The sequence below is a fragment of the Solea solea genome, chromosome 20, assembly GCF_958295425.1.
Source record: "Solea solea chromosome 20, fSolSol10.1, whole genome shotgun sequence".
Taxonomy (NCBI): Eukaryota; Metazoa; Chordata; class Actinopteri; order Pleuronectiformes; family Soleidae; genus Solea; species Solea solea.
The window spans coordinates 16340847-16359490 of NC_081153.1; the positions used below are offsets into that span (position 1 = coordinate 16340847).

Here is an 18644-nt window from a genome sequence, read left to right on the forward strand (position 1 = left end):
CCAACATTAAACGGTAATATGAATCTATATGGGTGTGTTTACAGCCCTCGATGACCAGTATAATTTGTTAAAATGACCTTTGAAAAATCTAAGAATCGTGTGGGCACAATACGACAACCGCCACGGAAGTTATTTCTCTTTTACTTCCTGTGACTTCCCGTCAAAATAAAACATTTTATGTGCATTTTATTATCAATCTAGGATTTCATTTACTTTTGTCTTTTTTTTCTTTTCAAAATGCTAATTTTAAATGTTTTCACCGGCGTTTATTCATTATTATTAAGTTAGTTTTTGTATCAGAATGACAACTTTTCATCAGAGTGGCCGCACGGTAACGTGACTGTTGTACGTCACTCGTAAACCAGTCGAAGATGGCGGCCGCCGGGGGAGAGCCTTCTCAGCCTGCTGGGGATGATTTATTTCAACACTTTTACACGGAGGTACGACAAAGGTTGTTTGAACGTGCGTGTTTTAAACGGTCGTCTGTTCCCCACACGTCGGCTCAGCTCTGATACTCGGCGGATTTTACGTTTACCACTTGCGAGGCCTGAGACGTCAACATCAGCTAGCAGCAACAAGCTAACTCTCACCGAGCACCCGCCTCTTTCTAACATTAGCAATTCAACAGCTAATATTATCTTGTGTGGAGTTGGATTCTTCTCCACTTTTTATAAGCATATGCTGTAGTTAGCTTTCCATTTGACCCTTAATTTAGATGCAGTGTAGTGCATATGGTAAGGCCAAATTAAGGTCAATATTAGAGACTGGACTGTTATTTTAGTATTTTATCGAGTATGTGTCAGATGGCCCTCGGGGAGTTGCTTTTGAGAACAGAAAATCATTTCTGTGACATTTAGTGCTTTCAGTTATGAATGACGTTGCTAGTCCTCTTATGTATTTAATAATATAAGCATCAACTGTCCAGATTTAGGATGAGGGTTCCTATAAACTAAATCTTTTTTAGTTAACATATATATAGTTTATAGAGCATTACAGAGCTGGTGATACTTAGGGTATCATCAGCTTGTGTTTACGTCTGTCAAATTCTGTGATTATTAGTGTTTGGACTGGAATGATGTGACTGAAAGTATTCTGTATTAGCAAGTTGTCAATGAGTTTAACTCGTACATCTCGAGTATGTTATGCTCAAGCACGTCGTGAATGACTACTATAACAGCAGGTATTTATAGACATGAACTAGTCGGACAAATACAGGTTTTATCAATAACATTAATCAGAGTTCGTCTAATTCTGATCATTTTCTGACACGTTATTGAGGTGTAATGCTGCCCTCTACTGTTCAAAGTTCTTTATTACAGTTCTTGTCATTATCAAGTCATTGTTCAAATGTAAGGGCAGGTCACACTAAATAAATGATGCACAATTTGTTATTTTAAAACTATTAAAAAAAATATTTATTGTATTCACTGGATGTGTTCCAACAAACATAAGTAAATAAAGATTCAGATAAGTTTATTGTCAGGAAACCTGTACTTTGAAATTCTTTCTTTGCTGTCCACAATGAATGCCAAACTAATCTAAAGTCTCAGTTAAAATGAGAATACACAGTAAAGGCAGTTTAAAAGTGAAAAATACAGTAAGAAAATAAAAACTTGCTTATTTTAACAGTGGATGGAACTCACTTGGCAGATTCTGTTTCATCATCTGTAATCCTGGGACAAATTATGACTACTAAAAGTAGTTTTGTATATAACGATTTGCTTTGTATTTTGAATGTTTTTGCTGTGGTTCTTCTTCTCTACCAGGTAAAACAGATAGAGAAGAGAGACTCCGTGTTAACCTCCAAGCAGCAGATAGAAAGACTGCTCAGACCTGGCTCATCCTACTTCAATCTCAATCCCTTTGAGGTGAGTGAACACGTGTAGGTTCAGAACTCATGTGCACTCTTGTGTGTAAGTCACATTGTGAGAATGCTTTAACAATCATGGTCATGAACAGTGTGTGTTTAAAAAAAACAATTAAAATCTAATAATATATGTAATGTTCTGACTTGAATGCTCTAATAAATGAGGAAAAACATAAATCTGACCAGTTTTTTTTTTCTTGGCAGTTTTATATCTTTATTTGACAAATTGTGATAATGTTATTGGTTTTGCTAATTGTAAAAAGGGTAAACTTGTAATTTAATCTCTCAATTAAACACTATTTGCTGTTATTTCCCAGAATGAGAATCAGAAGGGTGTCCCTCCCCAGCTTAAAAACACCAAAATTAATTACCTAATGTGTTGAATTCAATCACAGTCATTGGACTGAAACCTTGATCAGATCATGATAATGTTGTCCCCATTGCCCCAAAACCCCGGATTTCCGCATACGACCGTGCTTTGGGTGTTTATTTAGAACAAATCCGACTGTCAGTGAAATGTTGATTTAATTTTCAGGTGCTGCAAATTGACCCAGACGCAAAAGACGATGAATTGAAGAAGAGATTTCGAGCAGTAAGCAAAGCAACTGAGCAAACACAATTTGTCGTCGTAGTGATTGTGCAACGGTGCAGTATATTTGTTGCTAATCTTTTTATCTTTTTCACTGCAGTTGTCCATCTTGGTCCATCCAGACAAAAATCAGGATGACCAGGAAAGGTCACAGAAAGCCTTCGAAGGTAAATTCCTACATCCACTGGTAAATATGTAATAGTAAATTATGTAAATAGCACATCCAAGCTTATGTTCTTGATCACACTACCTTCAACTAGTACATAGTGAGATTAATCCCCCCCGAATATGTCCCTGTGTTCTAGCTGTAGACAAGGCATACAAACTCTTACTAGACCCCGAACAGAAGAAGAGAATCGTAGACGTGGTCCACGCTGGACAGGAATATGTGGAGCATATGGTGAGTGAGTGGCATTGTGACGTCATGTTTCTTAGCTCTCCTCAACGGTAAGTCGTTGGGTAATTTTATTTTCTGCCATTCAACAGGTTAAGGAGAAAAAGAAACAGTTGAAGAAAGAAGGGAAACCACTGGATATGGAGGAGGATGATCCTGAAATGGTAACAAAACGGAGTCACAAAAAGGAATCTAGCCGAAGCCAAAACATAGTGTTACTTGTGATGTTAAATATTTTACAGCGGTGAGCATTAATTAACCTGATAAGATTGTATTGGTGTGATTAAGAAATTGTGTTTTGTCCCAAATATTTGGGTGGTGCTTTATAATGTACTGTAGGGCCAATATTTCCTGGAAATGTTCCTCGTCAATTTCAGGATTGATTACCAGCACACAATTACTGTCATAGTCATGTCCATTATGTTCCACATTGACTTAATTTGTCCTTTTGCAGTTCAAGCAAGCGGTGTACAAACAGACAATGAAGCTATTCGCAGAGCTTGAAATTAAAAGGAAGGAAAGGGAAGCAAAGGACATGCATGAAAGGTAAATAACATACAGTAATATATTCATGAGCTTTTTATTGCTGTGTTATAAGACATAAATGTTAACCTACCTTTATCCTCCTCATTTAAAGTCATTTTTGTCTGTAATATTTCATTTAAAACACATTTTTAACATGATTATTATGGATTTCTTTTTCTCTTAAATTCACCAGGAAAAGGGCAAGAGAGGAAGAAATCGAGACGGCAGAGAAAGCAAAGCGAGATAGAGAATGGCAGAAAAACTTTGAGGTGCTTTCTTCAGCTTACTGCTTTTTTCCTTTAAAAAAAAAAAAAGATTATTTTTGCTTTAGCTTTTCTTAAATTGCAATTTCTTTTCAGGAAACAAGAGATGGGCGTGTGGACAGTTGGAGGAACTTCCAGGCCAAAGGCAAGAAGACCAAGGAGAAGAAGAACAGGTCTTTCCTCAAGCCCCCAAAAGTCAAGATGGAGCAAAGGGAATGATGCAGTAAAATTGGACTTCACGAGATTAAAACTCACGCAACATTTAAAGAAAAGCCTCCACTTCTGTGTATCCTCACCCTGTCGTCTGCAGTTAGCTGTATAGTCGCCATCTGGATACTCGTCCTACAACATCCTTGTATTTTGTACCCTGTTTTCTAATGTACATATTTGTGATCTGGACCCAGAGATCATATCTGCCACATGTAAGAAAGAGAAATGATGCATCATCCATTTCATTAACTGACGAGGAAAATGTGCTTTTGGTTTGTTTTTGTTTTTTTGTTCTTTATGTCCATTATTTTTTAAAATTAAATAAAGGTGTGAACAAGCCAGCCTTACTAATCTGAGTCTGCAATGATTAAATGAATCATCAACTATAGTTGTAGATGACCATTATTATTATATATCGGCAGGAATAAATGTAGACATTACCTTGTCTGGTAAAACCACTATATTTTGTATTTAGTGTCATTATACCCAATTAATTCAGTGACACACTGTCACCCTTTAGCACATAACTTTATATTTGTAGGGAAAATTGAATACAATTGTTGTAAATGCTTAGGGTTTAACTACAACTACAAAACAAATTATGATACATGTCCAGTGTACATTACTTTACGAGTTTAATGTTTCATTCAAAAATACATCCAAATTCTTCAGACAGAGACTACAGTGGGTGAAGCGCTATTGTGTTTTTTAAAGCAACCCAGAAAGATATCAAAGACATGGTAACCTTTCACTGACAAAGCAAACCTGTTTTATTGTCCATCTAACATTACCTTTCTTCCAAGAGCACTTCTCTTTTGGTCCCTTGAGTACACAAAATCATTTCAATTGTCTGATTGTCCTCAAATGTCGGAAGTCACATGACTTTACATTGATCTGCACCTGGACCAGGAGCAGCCACAGCAGGGGACGCATTAGTGCCTCCCACCAGTCCGTCCAGGCTGAGGCCCTGAAACGCTCCAAAGAAGGAATCGTCCTTTGCTGGGGCCGGTTTTCTGGCTGTGGTGGTCTGCTGCAGGTGGAGAATTTTACAATTAGGAAACTGCTGCGTAACATCTTTTTGTCCTGTTTATTTGGTTTTCACTGTGCACTTACTCTTGGGAGGCAGTGGTGGCTCCTGAAGTGTGTTTTTCTCACAGTGCTCTTCTTGGCCAGCATGTCTTGCTGTCGTTTCCTTTGGCAAAGAGCGACAGGTGATGTTATACACGGCACGTGGGCAATAAGCTTATTCATGTGAGCAACTGCCTCATCCCCATTAAGCCAAGAGTCTCAGCAGGATAAGGGGGTTAACCTTTAATTCACAGAGTTCCAACAACAACACAGCAGCCATTTTGAAAATATTTAGCTTTTAATAATTAAATGAATGATGGCTGAGTTCCATTTATCTTCCTCAGTTTCAGGGTGCATGTTTGTTCGACTTAATTGAAATTAACAGACGTTGTTAATGTCACCACTAACACCTTTTCCTCGAAATATGTCAAGATGGCTGTTGTGCAAAAGGTCAACATTTATGATGAATCAGTCTTAAAATAGACCCAGAGCCACTGTACCTTTCTCTCTTCAGTTCAGCCTGGTAAGCTCGGAGCCAGGAGTCAGGAACCTTCTGGTTGCTGCAGGGAAGACTTCTCCTCCTGCCGACGCTCCTCCTGTGGGTGAAGCTGCTCCTGCGGACGGACTGGCTCCTTTTTGCCCCTCTTTTGTTTGGAGTTTTGCTCCATGACATGCAACTGGTGAAGTGCTTCAGTGGAGCACTCAGAGACATGAGGGAATCCATCTTTCAGAGTCTGACTCGTGCTGGTGATTGTCGGTTTATCAGGCAGCGCTTGTGGCTCTTTTTAAAACAAATTTAGAGCAGGAATGAGGTTTTTATCTGAAAATACAAAGAGGAATTGTATCAATATCCATTTGTATTAAAAGCATTACAGAATGAAGAATATCCAAAAATGGCACTTACAGATGATTATAATTAAAGACATTTAAAAGAAACACATTCTGGCCTTTAGGCACAAAAAGTATTTTTTGTTAAGTTGTGTGTATATAAAGAAAAAAAGTATATCTATTTGAGTCTATTTAATCGATTTGAATTGACTTTACATTATTCGTCTCGCCCACAGTTGTGTGTCAGTCTTTCCTATTGCTTCAAAGATGCTATTTAACAAAACATACCATACAGAAGAATCATCTGGACTCACCTGTGAGTGTGGATTCTGCTGACGCCACGATCATCCGTTCACGTCATGTCATACACTGAACACTTCTGCTCCATCGCCGTCTGATCTTCTGGAGGGTTTGACTGATGACCTCGCTGGTCTAACAGGATTAGCTAAAGACGCAAGAGTCATTTATCTCATTAGCAGCAGAGCAAACAGATAAACACCTGCTTGTTTACATTTCATATATATTTTTAAAAAAACTCAAATCAGATCCTCATGTTTGCAGCAGGGGACACATTTGATTAATAATTACTCAGTTTCAGAAGTAAACCCCTGTTTTGTTTAAAGTAAACTTCGATGGGATAATCTGGTAGTTACACTCTCTGACAGATGGAGTGTGGACAGACAGACGGGAGGAGGAAAGGATTTATTCCTGGACGTCAAACACAGGAAGGCAGCTTCATTAACTGGAAACATAAAGCAGCAGCTGAGTCATAAAGGTGAATGAACCATTTCATTCATTGATTCATTTACTCCAGGTCTGGACACAGGTCACCTAGTGTCAACACGTCCGGTGATCACAGCAAGAACTGGCTACTAATTACACACCGGGGTATTTGCAGAGTAGAAAAGCATCACATTACTTGGTATTTGTGTGTTCTTTTTATGTTCACTTATATTTCTTTGACACGGTGGGATTAAAGATAAAATACACAACTTTCCAACCACACAATTAACGTAAGTGACTGAGGCTACACGTTTCCTGGGATATCTTCACAGTGGTGTCCTGTTATTATACTATTTTCATTCTACTGTCCTGTTGTGCGACAGAGGCCTTTGTCTATTTCATTGCTGCACAGAAACAGTAAAGGAGGCCATAAAGGAAGACTGACTGCCCACAATGGGTGAGGTTAAAAAAATAAAAACAATAAAATATAAGCACTGAACTAGCACGTTACCAGACAGATGGAGGAGCACGTGTGACGAAGCAGGAGAACAGCTGCCGCAGCACATCATCCGCCTCCTGCTCCTCCTGTCCTGACAGGGCGACAGCTGAGCTGCAGGGAGGGAATGAACATGAACATGAGGTTAGTTCTTATTACAACAGGAACCTTACAAATGCTGCCAAGAGCTCTTACCTTGGGTCGAGAATAGTTTCATTTTTGAAATAGCCCCAGGGTTCCTGCACGCTTTCCAGTAAACACTGGAATCTGAAATATCATCCGAGACACTGGCCTGAAAATAAAAAAATAACAAAAACTGGTACCACTTTAAAATAACACTATCCTTATGAAGGATTTACTAATTGTGTATATAAATCTAACAATAATAGACAAGTTATTAAGTAATATTTACACAGATTCTGTCTCACTATCCTGCAAGATCTTGTTACTACAGACCATTTACACTTCCTTTATATAGCTAATAGAGTTGATAAGTAATCCCCAATCTTTTACTGGCATTTATCACTCACTGATGTGACCTAATCTGACAGTTTTCATCTTAAAACGCTTCTGCCTCAGATCTCCTACATATTTGAACCACATGTCTGGTGTTTCTGTGAGTCACCCAGCAGTTCTATTATTAGTCAGCGCGGTAAGACATGGACTCAGACACAGTGGTGGTATTTAAAGACAGAGTGCCTCCTTTGAGCCACAGGCTTAAGCTGATACTGGGAGCACCAATATGCCCCAGGCAAGGAGGACTTAACTTTAATTCTACACAATCATACATATATACAGTTTTATACGCTTTAATTTCATACAAAAACATGTCATTTACAGGTGGGAGTGGGGATTGACCTATTGGAACTCAAAATAAATATGTCATCAGGAGCTGTGTGTGTGTGTGTGTGTGTGAGCTCAATGGCTTCCACCAGGAGCTGTGTGCTTAACCTTAATGGTGACAAATTGGATCCAACCATTATCACACATGGAGAAGGCGGTTTGTCTGTTTTTTCATGTTTGAGAATTCTTGACAATTCCATAACCAACGCTCAACAACTAAAAGACTATGTTTACATGAGAGCATTAACCACTCGATCCACACCGACAATACACAAACTCACACCCTTGACCTGACACACACCCAGAAAGCTTTGTATAACATTAACAGATATATCTATGAATGAGACGGGCTTCAGAGGCCTGTGTGTGTGCGGAGAGTCATCACATTATTATCTCATTGGCAAAGAGCATTTTGGATGTAAACAGTCTCCATGTTCAGGATCATCCTTTTATACATTAAAAAAAAAACTAATACACAGTGCAAGTGCTCACCTTACAAAAACAAAAACATGAACTCGAGATATCTGCCTCGGCTGGAGACACTTGCAATTTGTTGATGTGATGTCATCAGGGAAGAATATCTTGAAATATGACATCGTGAACACTTATGTGGGTGAAGACCTACGCTGCACATACTGTATGTGCTACCTCCTTTATACCCTTTCTTCTCCAGCATTAATTAACAGACGGATGGATGAAGGTGGGTCAGAAGTCAAAAGGAAGACTGGAGCTGCATAGAGGGCTACCTTGGGTACAAACAATCTTTCGTGATTCTGTCCTGTACTGAGGCCACTAAAAAAGTCGGACTCTTTTCCAGTCTCTTGTGGGTCGTATAGGTCTCTCTGCAGGAAAAAAAACATGCCTCTTGTGGCTGCAGATGTGGACATCCAAGGGACAGGACAGGGAGGGCAAGACGTTAAGGTGTCCATGCTTTAATGACAATTGACAGAATACACCGAGAGCCCCTGTAATTCAAGACCTGCACCACATATAAAATATGATCTCTGTCACTCTGTCTTTGAAGGGCTCAGGTGTCACCGGCTAATGTCTCTGTTTCCCTCCCAGGTCTTGCTGCCCGTGGCCTCGCCAACGCCGTTATTTTCAAAGAAAGGGTGTTTGAGGGAGTCGGCGAGCGTCAGCCTCTTAGAGGGCTCGTACTCCAACATGCTTTCAATGAGGTCAAACAACTGGTGGTGCTCCTCCGCCTCTGACAGCAGATACCGCTGATGGTGGGACAGACGAGAAAGAGACGAGATGGAATATTGAGAGGTTGTCAAGAGAAACACTGTCAAAAGGAAATAAAGACACTCCTCTTACCCGCAGAGGTTTACAGTTTTCTCGGACATATTTTCCTGCTGACGAACTCTCGTCCCAGTCCAGACGACCCCGATAGAAATACTTCTGCTTTCTGAAATTGCACAGACAACATTGTGAGCGATAAGCGGCATTTTATTATTACAATTATAATCTTTATTAAACTAGGAAAGCCCCCATTCAGTAAGTTTGCTTTCACAGGTAACTGGACGACTGTTGTACAAGTATAAACATTAGCAGGGGGCGTGTCTACCTCTGCTGCTCAAGGTGGTTTCTGGTTTAGTTGGTGGCTCGTTGTTAGCATGTTGAGCGCTCAGTCAATCATTTGAGCTGAAAGAGCATTAACTCAGTCTCCTTGTCAGTCCAAAAATGTATCAGCCTGGATTTCACCAGGTTTTTTTCCCCCACTTTTGTCTTCTGTGTTCTAGCTTCTATCTAGGTCAATGCCAGAGGTGGGAACTATAGTGCATGCACATAGCACTCAGCCCAGTTTGAGTCTGACTGAACAGGTAATTCCACTCCAGATCACATTATCTGTTTTAAAATGTATTGAGTGTTACATGATGATTCCTAGATAAACACAACAGAGGACTTTGATTGTTTTTCCTGTTCTCTCACCTTGTTTTACGAATCATCCTCGAGGGAACTGGTCCTAGGATTCTCTCCATCATGGCCAAATGCTCCCTGTTGTCATGGGTCTGAAAGAAGTATGAGGTAGAGGCGACCATGATTCAGCAGCAGAGAGGTCAAGAGAGAAATGGGAGAGATTTAGGGATAATCATGATTTAGAAACCGCTGGTTCTCCAGCTACAAAATGTCAAATGTCAAAGGTTGACCAACAAATCCAGGGGCTAGTTCTTATCAAGGTAACAAGCTATGAGTCTTTAACCAAGCATATGTTATGACAGGCTACACATGGCATAGATAAATAAGGTATAGATTTGCAGAGTTCACTTTATACATAGAAAAACGTCTTACCTGAAACAGGGTGAAACCTAGGTAGTACTCAAACAGGATACACCCAATGCTCCACACATCACAGGGATGGCTCCAGCCCAGTTCTTAAGGACAGACACATTCAAATAAAAAACATAACATTTGAAGAATAAGAAATAAATAGATACATATGTAGGGTATTTTCATGGCAAAGCTAATGCTGACTGACACATTGTTGCCGGCATGACAAGGAACGTCACAACTACACACATCAGTGAAATCAGGTTTGGAATGCCTGGCTTAATTAAGCCTTCCAGATTGTCTCGGCTGAAACAAGCACAGATGAATATCTACAAACTTAGGCAAACTAAAAATTAAACATAATAGGCATTTGCCTATTACGTTTAAAACAGGGCATAATTTCAGGGACAGTCTTCATCAACATGAAAAACAGTGTTCCAAGGCTCCAATAACGCTGTTTCTGTGTGCATAAAACACTGATATGATAAAAAAAAAAAAACATAAGCTGATTCACCTCCACCTCATTTCTTGTGTGGACGGCCAATACTCTTGTTTTGTCTTAAACTATAATTATTAGAATCATTTATGCCTTTCTGCGACGTGATGTGTTCAGTGAATTCATAGCCAGTCCTGCTCACCTAGTATGACCTCAGGGGCGCGGTAATGCCGTGTGGACACAATGGTGCTGTGGTGCTCATGGTCAAAAGTGGCACTGCCAAAATCCACGACACGCACGGCTGTGCTCTTAACTGTCCGCTCTTCTCGTTTCTGCGAGATAACAAAAACACAAGTGTCAAAAATACTGAAATTAATCTGACGTTTCTTTTTACGCAAACATGAGTTGCACACAAATATTCACATTCTATTTCTTCTTACCTTTTCTACATTGTAGGACATTGTGAAGTCTGAATTAACGAACAGGATGTTCTCAGGCTTCAGGTCCGTGTGTGTCAGCTTATTGTCATGAAGAACTGTGGACGAAGAAGTTGCTTTTATTGTCTTTCACGTTTGACTGTAAATAAATTCAAAGTACTTTATATCAGCCACCTTCTGGTCAATCAGTATTTGAACAGTGATGTTGATAGATCTGCTATACAGTAAGTCCCTGGAAAATTGTAGGCCCCAAATGAAATGATGATTTCTTGAGCAACTGTAGTGTTTAACTCCAGAAATGAGGCATCGTAATACGATGTCCGCTCTCTCAGAGGAAACCCTGCACAATGTAGTACTGTGTAAGGTAGGGGACGAATGGACAGTGAATTTAATGTGTCCTTTTAGATGTTTGTGTGTCAAGGACACAGGAGCTGTACCTAGCAACATCACTGTGTTAATCATTTCGGATAATGTAAAACATATTGTGTGGTAAGGTCGATCGAAAGAGATGCTAAAACAACATTTTGAAAAATGAATTAAGTCAGAAGATGAGAATCAGAAGGCTTTTTAAAATAACAGAATCTATAAAGACGCTGACATTCTAGTCAGAATTTATTCAGCATTGATTCTTTTTGAATAGCATAATAATTATGTGACTCTATAATGCCCTCATGTGGCTGCACACAGTCTACTACAGACACTAGCTGTTTTACTGCACTCACTCCACTGTCCAAACACCAAGATTTCTTGGAAAATTACTTATTTTTTATTTTAAAGACATTAAAGCCTCATTATAGTAATAATATGGCAATGTTTTCAGTCATACACTTTGTTGTGTTGTGTTGTCAAATCAAATCGAGGACATAAAAATATAACTTACACTTCACAGCGAGACAGATTTGGTAGGCCATGTGTCTGACCTGACCAATTGAGTAGGGAAGGTAGTTGTTCTCCTTTAGAAAGTCAAAGGTGCTGAGAGCTAGCAGCTCAAAGGAGATACACATGTGACCATGGTAGTCGAACCAGTCGTACATCTGTACACACAGGCTGCAAAATCAAGAGAATGCAAAGGGTAAATTGTCAAAGAACTGTAATTATAAACAACCTTTTCACTATGGTTGGCAGATGAGGAGTCATGGAATGAACCTTCAACTTGTAATTAATGAACAAACTGCAGTAGCACCTGAGCCACAGACACCCACAGCCAATACACGAGGTGTGGCAGTTATGTAGATGTTTATTTATGCCAACAGTTTTACTGGCTGAATCAAATATTTATTTTGGAAAGGTAAGCCTCGAAAGCTCCCAGTAAAGGAAGTAAAGAGAAAAGTCTTAGTCACACCTACTGACATGAGCAAAACTGTATTAGTCAGTGACCTTTACTGTCAGAACTGGGCAATTTTTAACATTTTTTCTAAAAAGGAGAAACGTGTTGAGTTAAGCAAGAAAGAAACTCACAATTTATTATCAGGATCCTTCTCATTGATCTTCTCAAGGACATTGATCTCCAAACGAGCTGCTTCCTTGTATTTCTCCACATTTTTGATAATCTTTAGGGCAACATGGGCTCCTCCCCTGTAAAAGGTAATGAAACAGAAACATGCATCACATAATTGTAATAATAATAATCTGAACCTCACTGAAAAGCTCCTGATAGTTACACTGAACTGTTTGACTTCAAAGTTAAAACACATTGGTAAACTGTAGTAAATATAGATGATTACTACCCAAATATCATGTTGCTCAAGCCTGACTAACACAATAAACATTTGTTAGCTAAAACAAAAAAAACAACAAAAGGTAAGTATTCCTGGCTGGAGGTCAAAACTGGAACTACCCCAGAGACAGATAAATATCTCCTACAGATTTTCAGGTTAGAGTGACACACAAATAAACACACCTGCGATGGTCAATGCACTGCATTACCCTCCCAAAGGTGCCTTCCCCCAAAGTGCTGACAATCTCATCTGCAACACACCAGAGAGAAAAGAAAAACAAAGGGAGAGTGGGGGCAGAAAGAAGAGGAGCATTAGACTTGTGAACTTGAGTAGAAATACATAATACAGAGGTTTAAGACAGGCGTATCCATGCTAGCGCCCATCCCCTTTTCAGGAGGCTGCCTATTCAAATTTGGCAGACTGGAAACAATCTATGATAATCGGATGCATTGCTCTACGATAAGGAGGCAAATGTAAAAGTCTGCCTTCCTTTGATGACCAATTTGTAGCCATCAAAAATAAATGTACACCCTTTCAAGATGTGGTTCTCGTTGTCCAAAAGGACACAGTGTGTGTGGAAAAACTGGAAAAGGTATTGCTAAGCAATGCATGATCCTGAAAATAAAATTCGTAACTATACATGTACTGAGTCTGCTGAATACTGAAGTGTACACTATGACAACAAAATCCTGAAACCCTCATAGTGGAGAATAGCTAGCTAGCGTTGAGGCTTTAAGCTCTAGGAGAAACACATCAGAAACAAACAGCTGCAAATTGGATTCTATGTTTAAGAAAATCAACCTGTGAAACAGAAAATGCTCCACAGCTTGAAATTCTACAATGAAAAGGGGAAAATATCTAGCGTCCCTCCTAAAATCTTCTTCTTATGCTTATTCTTGCAATCCACCCTATTTCAGCTATTAGAGCGAAGAGCATTCTAGCAAGGCATCATCATCATCAGGCACTCCCATGTCATGTAAATGCTCTATGCTTTAATACTCATATGGAGAAGGGTTACGATAGAGTAGTGGCAGTGAGTACATCTCTCTTGCAGGACGTCCCCACTCCGACAGATCAGGTGCCCTTCCTCGTCGTCCCTCACACTCAGTGCCCGCGTCCGGCTGCCGCTCCGCTGTTTTCACACCCAAACCACCATCAGCAGGTCACGACACAACCAAAGGGTACAGGGGGATTTCGGGGACAGCCGCAGCCATGGTGTCAGGCGGCACAGGAAGACGAGGAGGGAAGAGGAGGGTGGTGTTGGCGGTAGTTGTTGTTGTTGTGGTTGTAGGTGGGTTTGGTGGTCATGGGGCGATTCACGCATGACACCACGTGAAGGAAATATATAACGATAGGGATATAGTGCAAGGGAACAAGTCAAAGATCACATGTTGTCCTCTGCTTCTCTCCCCCCTCTACCTTTAAACCACAGTTGCCTACAAACAGGGAAGCAACTGGCATTTCCATTCATCATCGCAAAAAAAAAACAGTAAAATAACTTATTCATAACTAATCAGGCTGACTTTTCAGATTAAACAAGATGGAAAACAGCGATATGTAATCAAGCAGGAAACATGAAGGTAACCTTAACACTTATACTATTAAGTCCACCCCTTACTCACTTCAGTGTTTACCACCCAATAAAAACAAGTGTGGTCAAATACTGTATATTGTAGCCCAAACAAAAACTATATTTTAATACATCCAAGACATTTTAAATGCCATTGAATTTGATCAAAAATCTATAATCAGTTTCAATGAGATTTTATCATGTTTGAAAGAACATTTTCATTTTTTATTTTCTGACCTGAAGTAATGGGTGGCCAACATACATTTAAGGCTTTTCTACGTACTTCTTAATAGACCTATTATTTATTTATGTCAGGGCCACAGATTAAGCTATGGTGATGGGTGTTTTTCTAAAAGCAGATAGAATTTGTGTTTGATGATTAAAACTGATGACAACGTGTTTGCATAAAAATGAAAATGCTCTGCCAAAAGGAAATGCCAATTTTAATCAAACCCGCATAAAAAGAATAAAATAAAACAAAATCCCTCTGACAGACAAAAAAAAAAAAAAAATCATAAAGATTGTACTACTTACCAATTCCAGGAGCTGCAGAGAAGAAATGGTTAGGGTAAGACAGAGACAGAAAGAGCTGAGAGAAAAAGACAGAGGTGGAAAGAAAGAGGACCATGACAGTTAAGATACAATCTCAGGGCCGGCTGTACTCACCGAGGAGGACGGGCTATAGGACCTGGTTCTACGCCGCCTTCGTTTGTGCTTACGCCTGCTGCCTTTCCGCCTGTATGACTCTTCCCGTTCCCTCTCACGGCCGCGTCGATAGTCGTACACGTTTGGAGAGAAGTTGCGTGGATAGTAACTTTCAGCTGCTCCATGTGGTTCTCGTTCTCTGTCGCGGTCCCGTTCGTAGTATCTTCGGTCATATGGCCGGTGCTCCACTAAGCGATTGTCAAAACTACGACTGAAACACAGAGTACATGATACATTACTAAGACATGTAGATTAGATCTCAAGATAGCATGGCAAGATAACAAATCTTTCTGTGGACACCAACATACCTCCTTGAGCGTACAAAGCTTCCTTCCTGTCTGTGTCCCCGCCCCCTTCTGTCTCGTTCTCTGTCACTGCTGGATGAAAATGATGGTGATCTTCTGTGCCGCTGTCTTCGCCCTCTGTCCCTGTCTCGGTCTCTGTAACGATCCTGGTAGTTGCCTCTGCTGTCTCTGTAGCGGTCCTGGTAGCTGCTTCGACTGTCTCTGTCCGAAGACGAGTAGCGTCTTGTGTGAGGCATCTAGTGGATTTGTTCAAAAGGAAACACATTTTTTAAATAAAAAATCTAAAAGAAGGCCAACCTTTAAAAAGCCCTTTAATGACGGTAAAACACCCACTAAAGTAAGGGAACAGCTGCAGTCAAATGAAAGCCTTTATTTAACAGCCACCATTTTTTGCCACAGAGTCATCAGAGACTCTTGGTGACTTCTCAGTATACACTCACCAGTTACTTTACAAGGTTCATTGCAAGTTGTCACAAATATCTAACCAACTTAATCATATGGCAACAACTCAATGCATTTAGGCTTGTAAATAGGGTCAAATCCACCTGCTGATGTTCAAACAGAGTATCAGACTGCTGAAGAAAGGTGCTTTTGAACTTGGCATGACTACAGAGAATGGTGAGAAACAGTTCTCTGAGTGAAAATGCTTTACTAATGACGCCACTAGTCAGAGGAGAATGGCCACAAGGGTCTGAGGTGATAGAGAGGCAACATTAACTAATATATTCACTTGTTGGTGCCAAAGATATGCAGGAGACCATCCCGCATCTAGCAGTAGGATTGTCATCATTATTATGGTATGATTAAAATCAGTATAATTTGCTATCGGCAATCTATGCTGCTGCTTGTATAAATGACATTGTAATACTATAAAAATGTCATAACTGATCTGTCTAAACCTATAACTTGATACAACTGTGTCCCTCGTCTCTCGCTTCAGTCCCTCCCTCACCTCCCTCTTTTCCCTCCTCTCCCCTCTTTCTGTCCCCCATTTTTTTTACCCCAACCGGTCAACGCAGATGCATCCAATCCTCAACCACTTTATCCTCCATAGGTGACATAGGGCGAAATGTGGGGTAAAACAGGTAGCCAGTCCATCACAAGGCCACACAAATAACCACTCATTCTCACACCTACAGTCAATTTAGAGTGTCCAATTTGCCTAATCCCTAAAACTGCTCAAAAACCCATGCACACATGAGTAGAACACGCAAACTCCAGGCAGAAATGTCCTTGTCACAGTCGAGGCAGATGGCTGCACATTTGTGTCTGGTTCTGTTAACAGAGTTTTTCTTTTCTCCACTGATGTTTGCTCATTTTGTGAATTGTTGGGTTTCTTCTCTCTATAATATTGTAAAGGTTTCTACCTTACTACGAACAGTGTCTTGAGATAATGCGTGTTGTGATTTGGCACTATACAAATCAGTGTAAGACATCAGGGGCCACTATTGTCACTTTATTAAATGCACTATGTACCTAAAAAAATGTGGCCAGTGAATGTAGAGGCGGGAGTCAAATAAAAAAAAGGTAGTAATAAACAGTATATGTGAAACATGTGAAAATACAAGTGTTAGATGTAATTTATGATTAAAACCAGATCAAGTTTAATCAGAGCTGACTTGTAACAGCAGCATAGTAAACACACTTGATAAAAAACGGCCTTCTCCAGCTTTGAATAAGGCAAACCACAAACACAACAGTGCAACTTTAACGTCAATGAGGAAGAAGCATATAGACGAAATCTGTGCAGAGACAGGTAAAGCTATCAGGACAACTGTTGAAGAGGGCCTAGAAATAAGTGAACTAATACCAGTGATCAAAGGCGCAGGGACATTTTAATAATCCCTGTTGCATGATTCTTATGAAGTATTAACCACTAGCTGGCGCTTCAGAACGAACAAATGACATGTTCCTAACTGTCAACAGTCAAGCTTTAACTAAGATTCAAACGATGTTAATGCAATACTTGTACAAGTATCGCTATTGCATTCTTATTCACAGCAACAAAAACGATGCAGAACTAACGTGACACTGTCAATGATGTTCTCACGTACAACTACGACGGAAATGCAATAACATATCCCCCGATATCTTAACAGCTGCTACGTATTTAAAGTAGAACCATGTAAATAAGCTCGCCAAAGAACGACGTGCTGGCAGTTAGCACGTTCTGTTAGCAACATCAGGAGATGTAAATAATTTGACCGCCATCTTAGCTTAGCTACGCTCACCAGCCAAACAGCTACTTGTGTTAGCAAAGCTACGCGTTTGTTCGGAATGTAGCTTCTTCGCACGAACACGAAACAGCTTAAATATACGATATTTACCGTTTTCGCAGCGAGACCCGTGCGCTTGTCCCACAGGAAATCCGTGGTGGCGTTCCAGTTGCCTCACTTATGTTCTGGGTACTAGCCTGATGATCAGAGCTAGCTAGTAGGCGGCCAGCTTTTTTTCCCTGTCTGCACGGGACAGCAAGTTCTGCCTCAGACTAAAGGAGCTAACGCCTCCCTGTCCCTGTGACTCCGAGTCCCTGTCCCTAAATATATTGACATGTCAGCTAGCTCACTGCCCTCATGTCAATGTTGACACTTTTATGCTATTCTTATTATTGTAATAATAATAATAGAAATAATAATAATAATGATGATGATAATAATAATCAAAACACATCTCTATCTAATGGCATGTGTACACACAAACACACATATATGTATAATATGTAATACATATATATATTATACAAATTCCACAATTTGGGCTTCAAAATCATGCAGAAAGTCAAAGACTGTTCCCTTCATTATTTTTAGCTTAATTGGAGAAATGCAGAGCTCTGTATTTGTATTTATAATGCAGAGCTCTGCAAAATGTGTCACCACCCCATCACACAAGCTTCACACACGCGCACACACACACACACACAGTTAATGGAGGTCAAGGCTGTGGATCAAGACCCATCCCAACTGTGCATAGCCAATACATACAGTCTTGTAGCTTTGCGAATGAAATAATTAATGCTACCTTGTGTCAGACTCAGTGTCTTCACATTCTTTAGAAAACAAAACACAAGTTTAATGTAAATTAAACATTTTACATGTTAAAACTGGATATCCTTAAGACATGGCAATAAAAAGAGGAGAATCTGTCCATGTTCTGACAAAGTTGTGATCATCATGCTACCTACACAAGAATACAGTAGCTTAAGGTGCACTGAGCACTTCCAACCTTTTTCCTAGTTTTCCATGAAAACAGACTCCACCATTTTTAGGTTTTTCAGTTCACATCTAAAATAGTAGCTGCTTTCGTCACAGTGTTTGTGAACTTAAATAGTGAAGAAAGCTGGAAGGATATTTTATTCAAGAACACAAAAACATACTGTAACAAATGTAACAATTGACA

At 39.8% G+C, this 18644-nt stretch overlaps 2 protein-coding genes across 4 annotated transcripts; one reads left to right on the plus strand and one right to left on the minus strand.

Annotated features, from left to right (window-relative positions):
- Positions 1-305: 305 nt before the first annotated feature.
- Positions 306-4195, plus strand: dnajc8 (DnaJ (Hsp40) homolog, subfamily C, member 8). Its single transcript, XM_058619633.1, has 9 exons — positions 306-440; positions 1767-1868; positions 2403-2459; positions 2557-2623; positions 2762-2856; positions 2943-3014; positions 3305-3396; positions 3569-3644; positions 3735-4195. The coding sequence occupies exons 1-9, from the start codon at positions 372-374 to the stop codon at positions 3855-3857; spliced, it is 753 nt and encodes a 250-aa protein (XP_058475616.1). The 5' UTR covers positions 306-371; the 3' UTR covers positions 3858-4195.
- A 1863-nt stretch (positions 4196-6058) lies between these two features.
- On the minus strand, positions 6059-17745 carry clk2a (CDC-like kinase 2a). Of its 3 annotated transcripts, XR_009234068.1 has the most exons (16): positions 17576-17745; positions 15252-15484; positions 14905-15154; positions 13710-13800; positions 12851-12917; positions 12409-12525; positions 11831-11997; positions 10954-11048; positions 10716-10845; positions 10099-10181; positions 9739-9818; positions 9124-9214; positions 8299-9029; positions 7159-7255; positions 6979-7077; positions 6059-6189 (listed from the first exon to the last, which is right to left on the minus strand). XR_009234068.1 is itself a non-coding variant. In XM_058619630.1 (13 exons), exons 2-13 carry the CDS (start codon positions 15482-15484, stop codon positions 8841-8843), a joined length of 1593 nt encoding a protein of 530 aa, XP_058475613.1. In that variant the 5' UTR covers positions 17576-17745; the 3' UTR covers positions 7642-8840. The 3 variants fall into 3 exon arrangements, 2 of the variants coding, with proteins under 2 accessions (XP_058475613.1, XP_058475614.1); XM_058619630.1 differs by lacking the exons at positions 6059-6189; positions 6979-7077; positions 7159-7255 and having other exon boundaries at positions 7642-9029; XM_058619631.1 differs by lacking the exons at positions 6059-6189; positions 6979-7077; positions 7159-7255; ... (1 more) ...; positions 15252-15484; positions 17576-17745 and having other exon boundaries at positions 7642-9029; positions 14905-15043.
- Between the last annotated feature and the right edge of the window lie 899 nt (positions 17746-18644).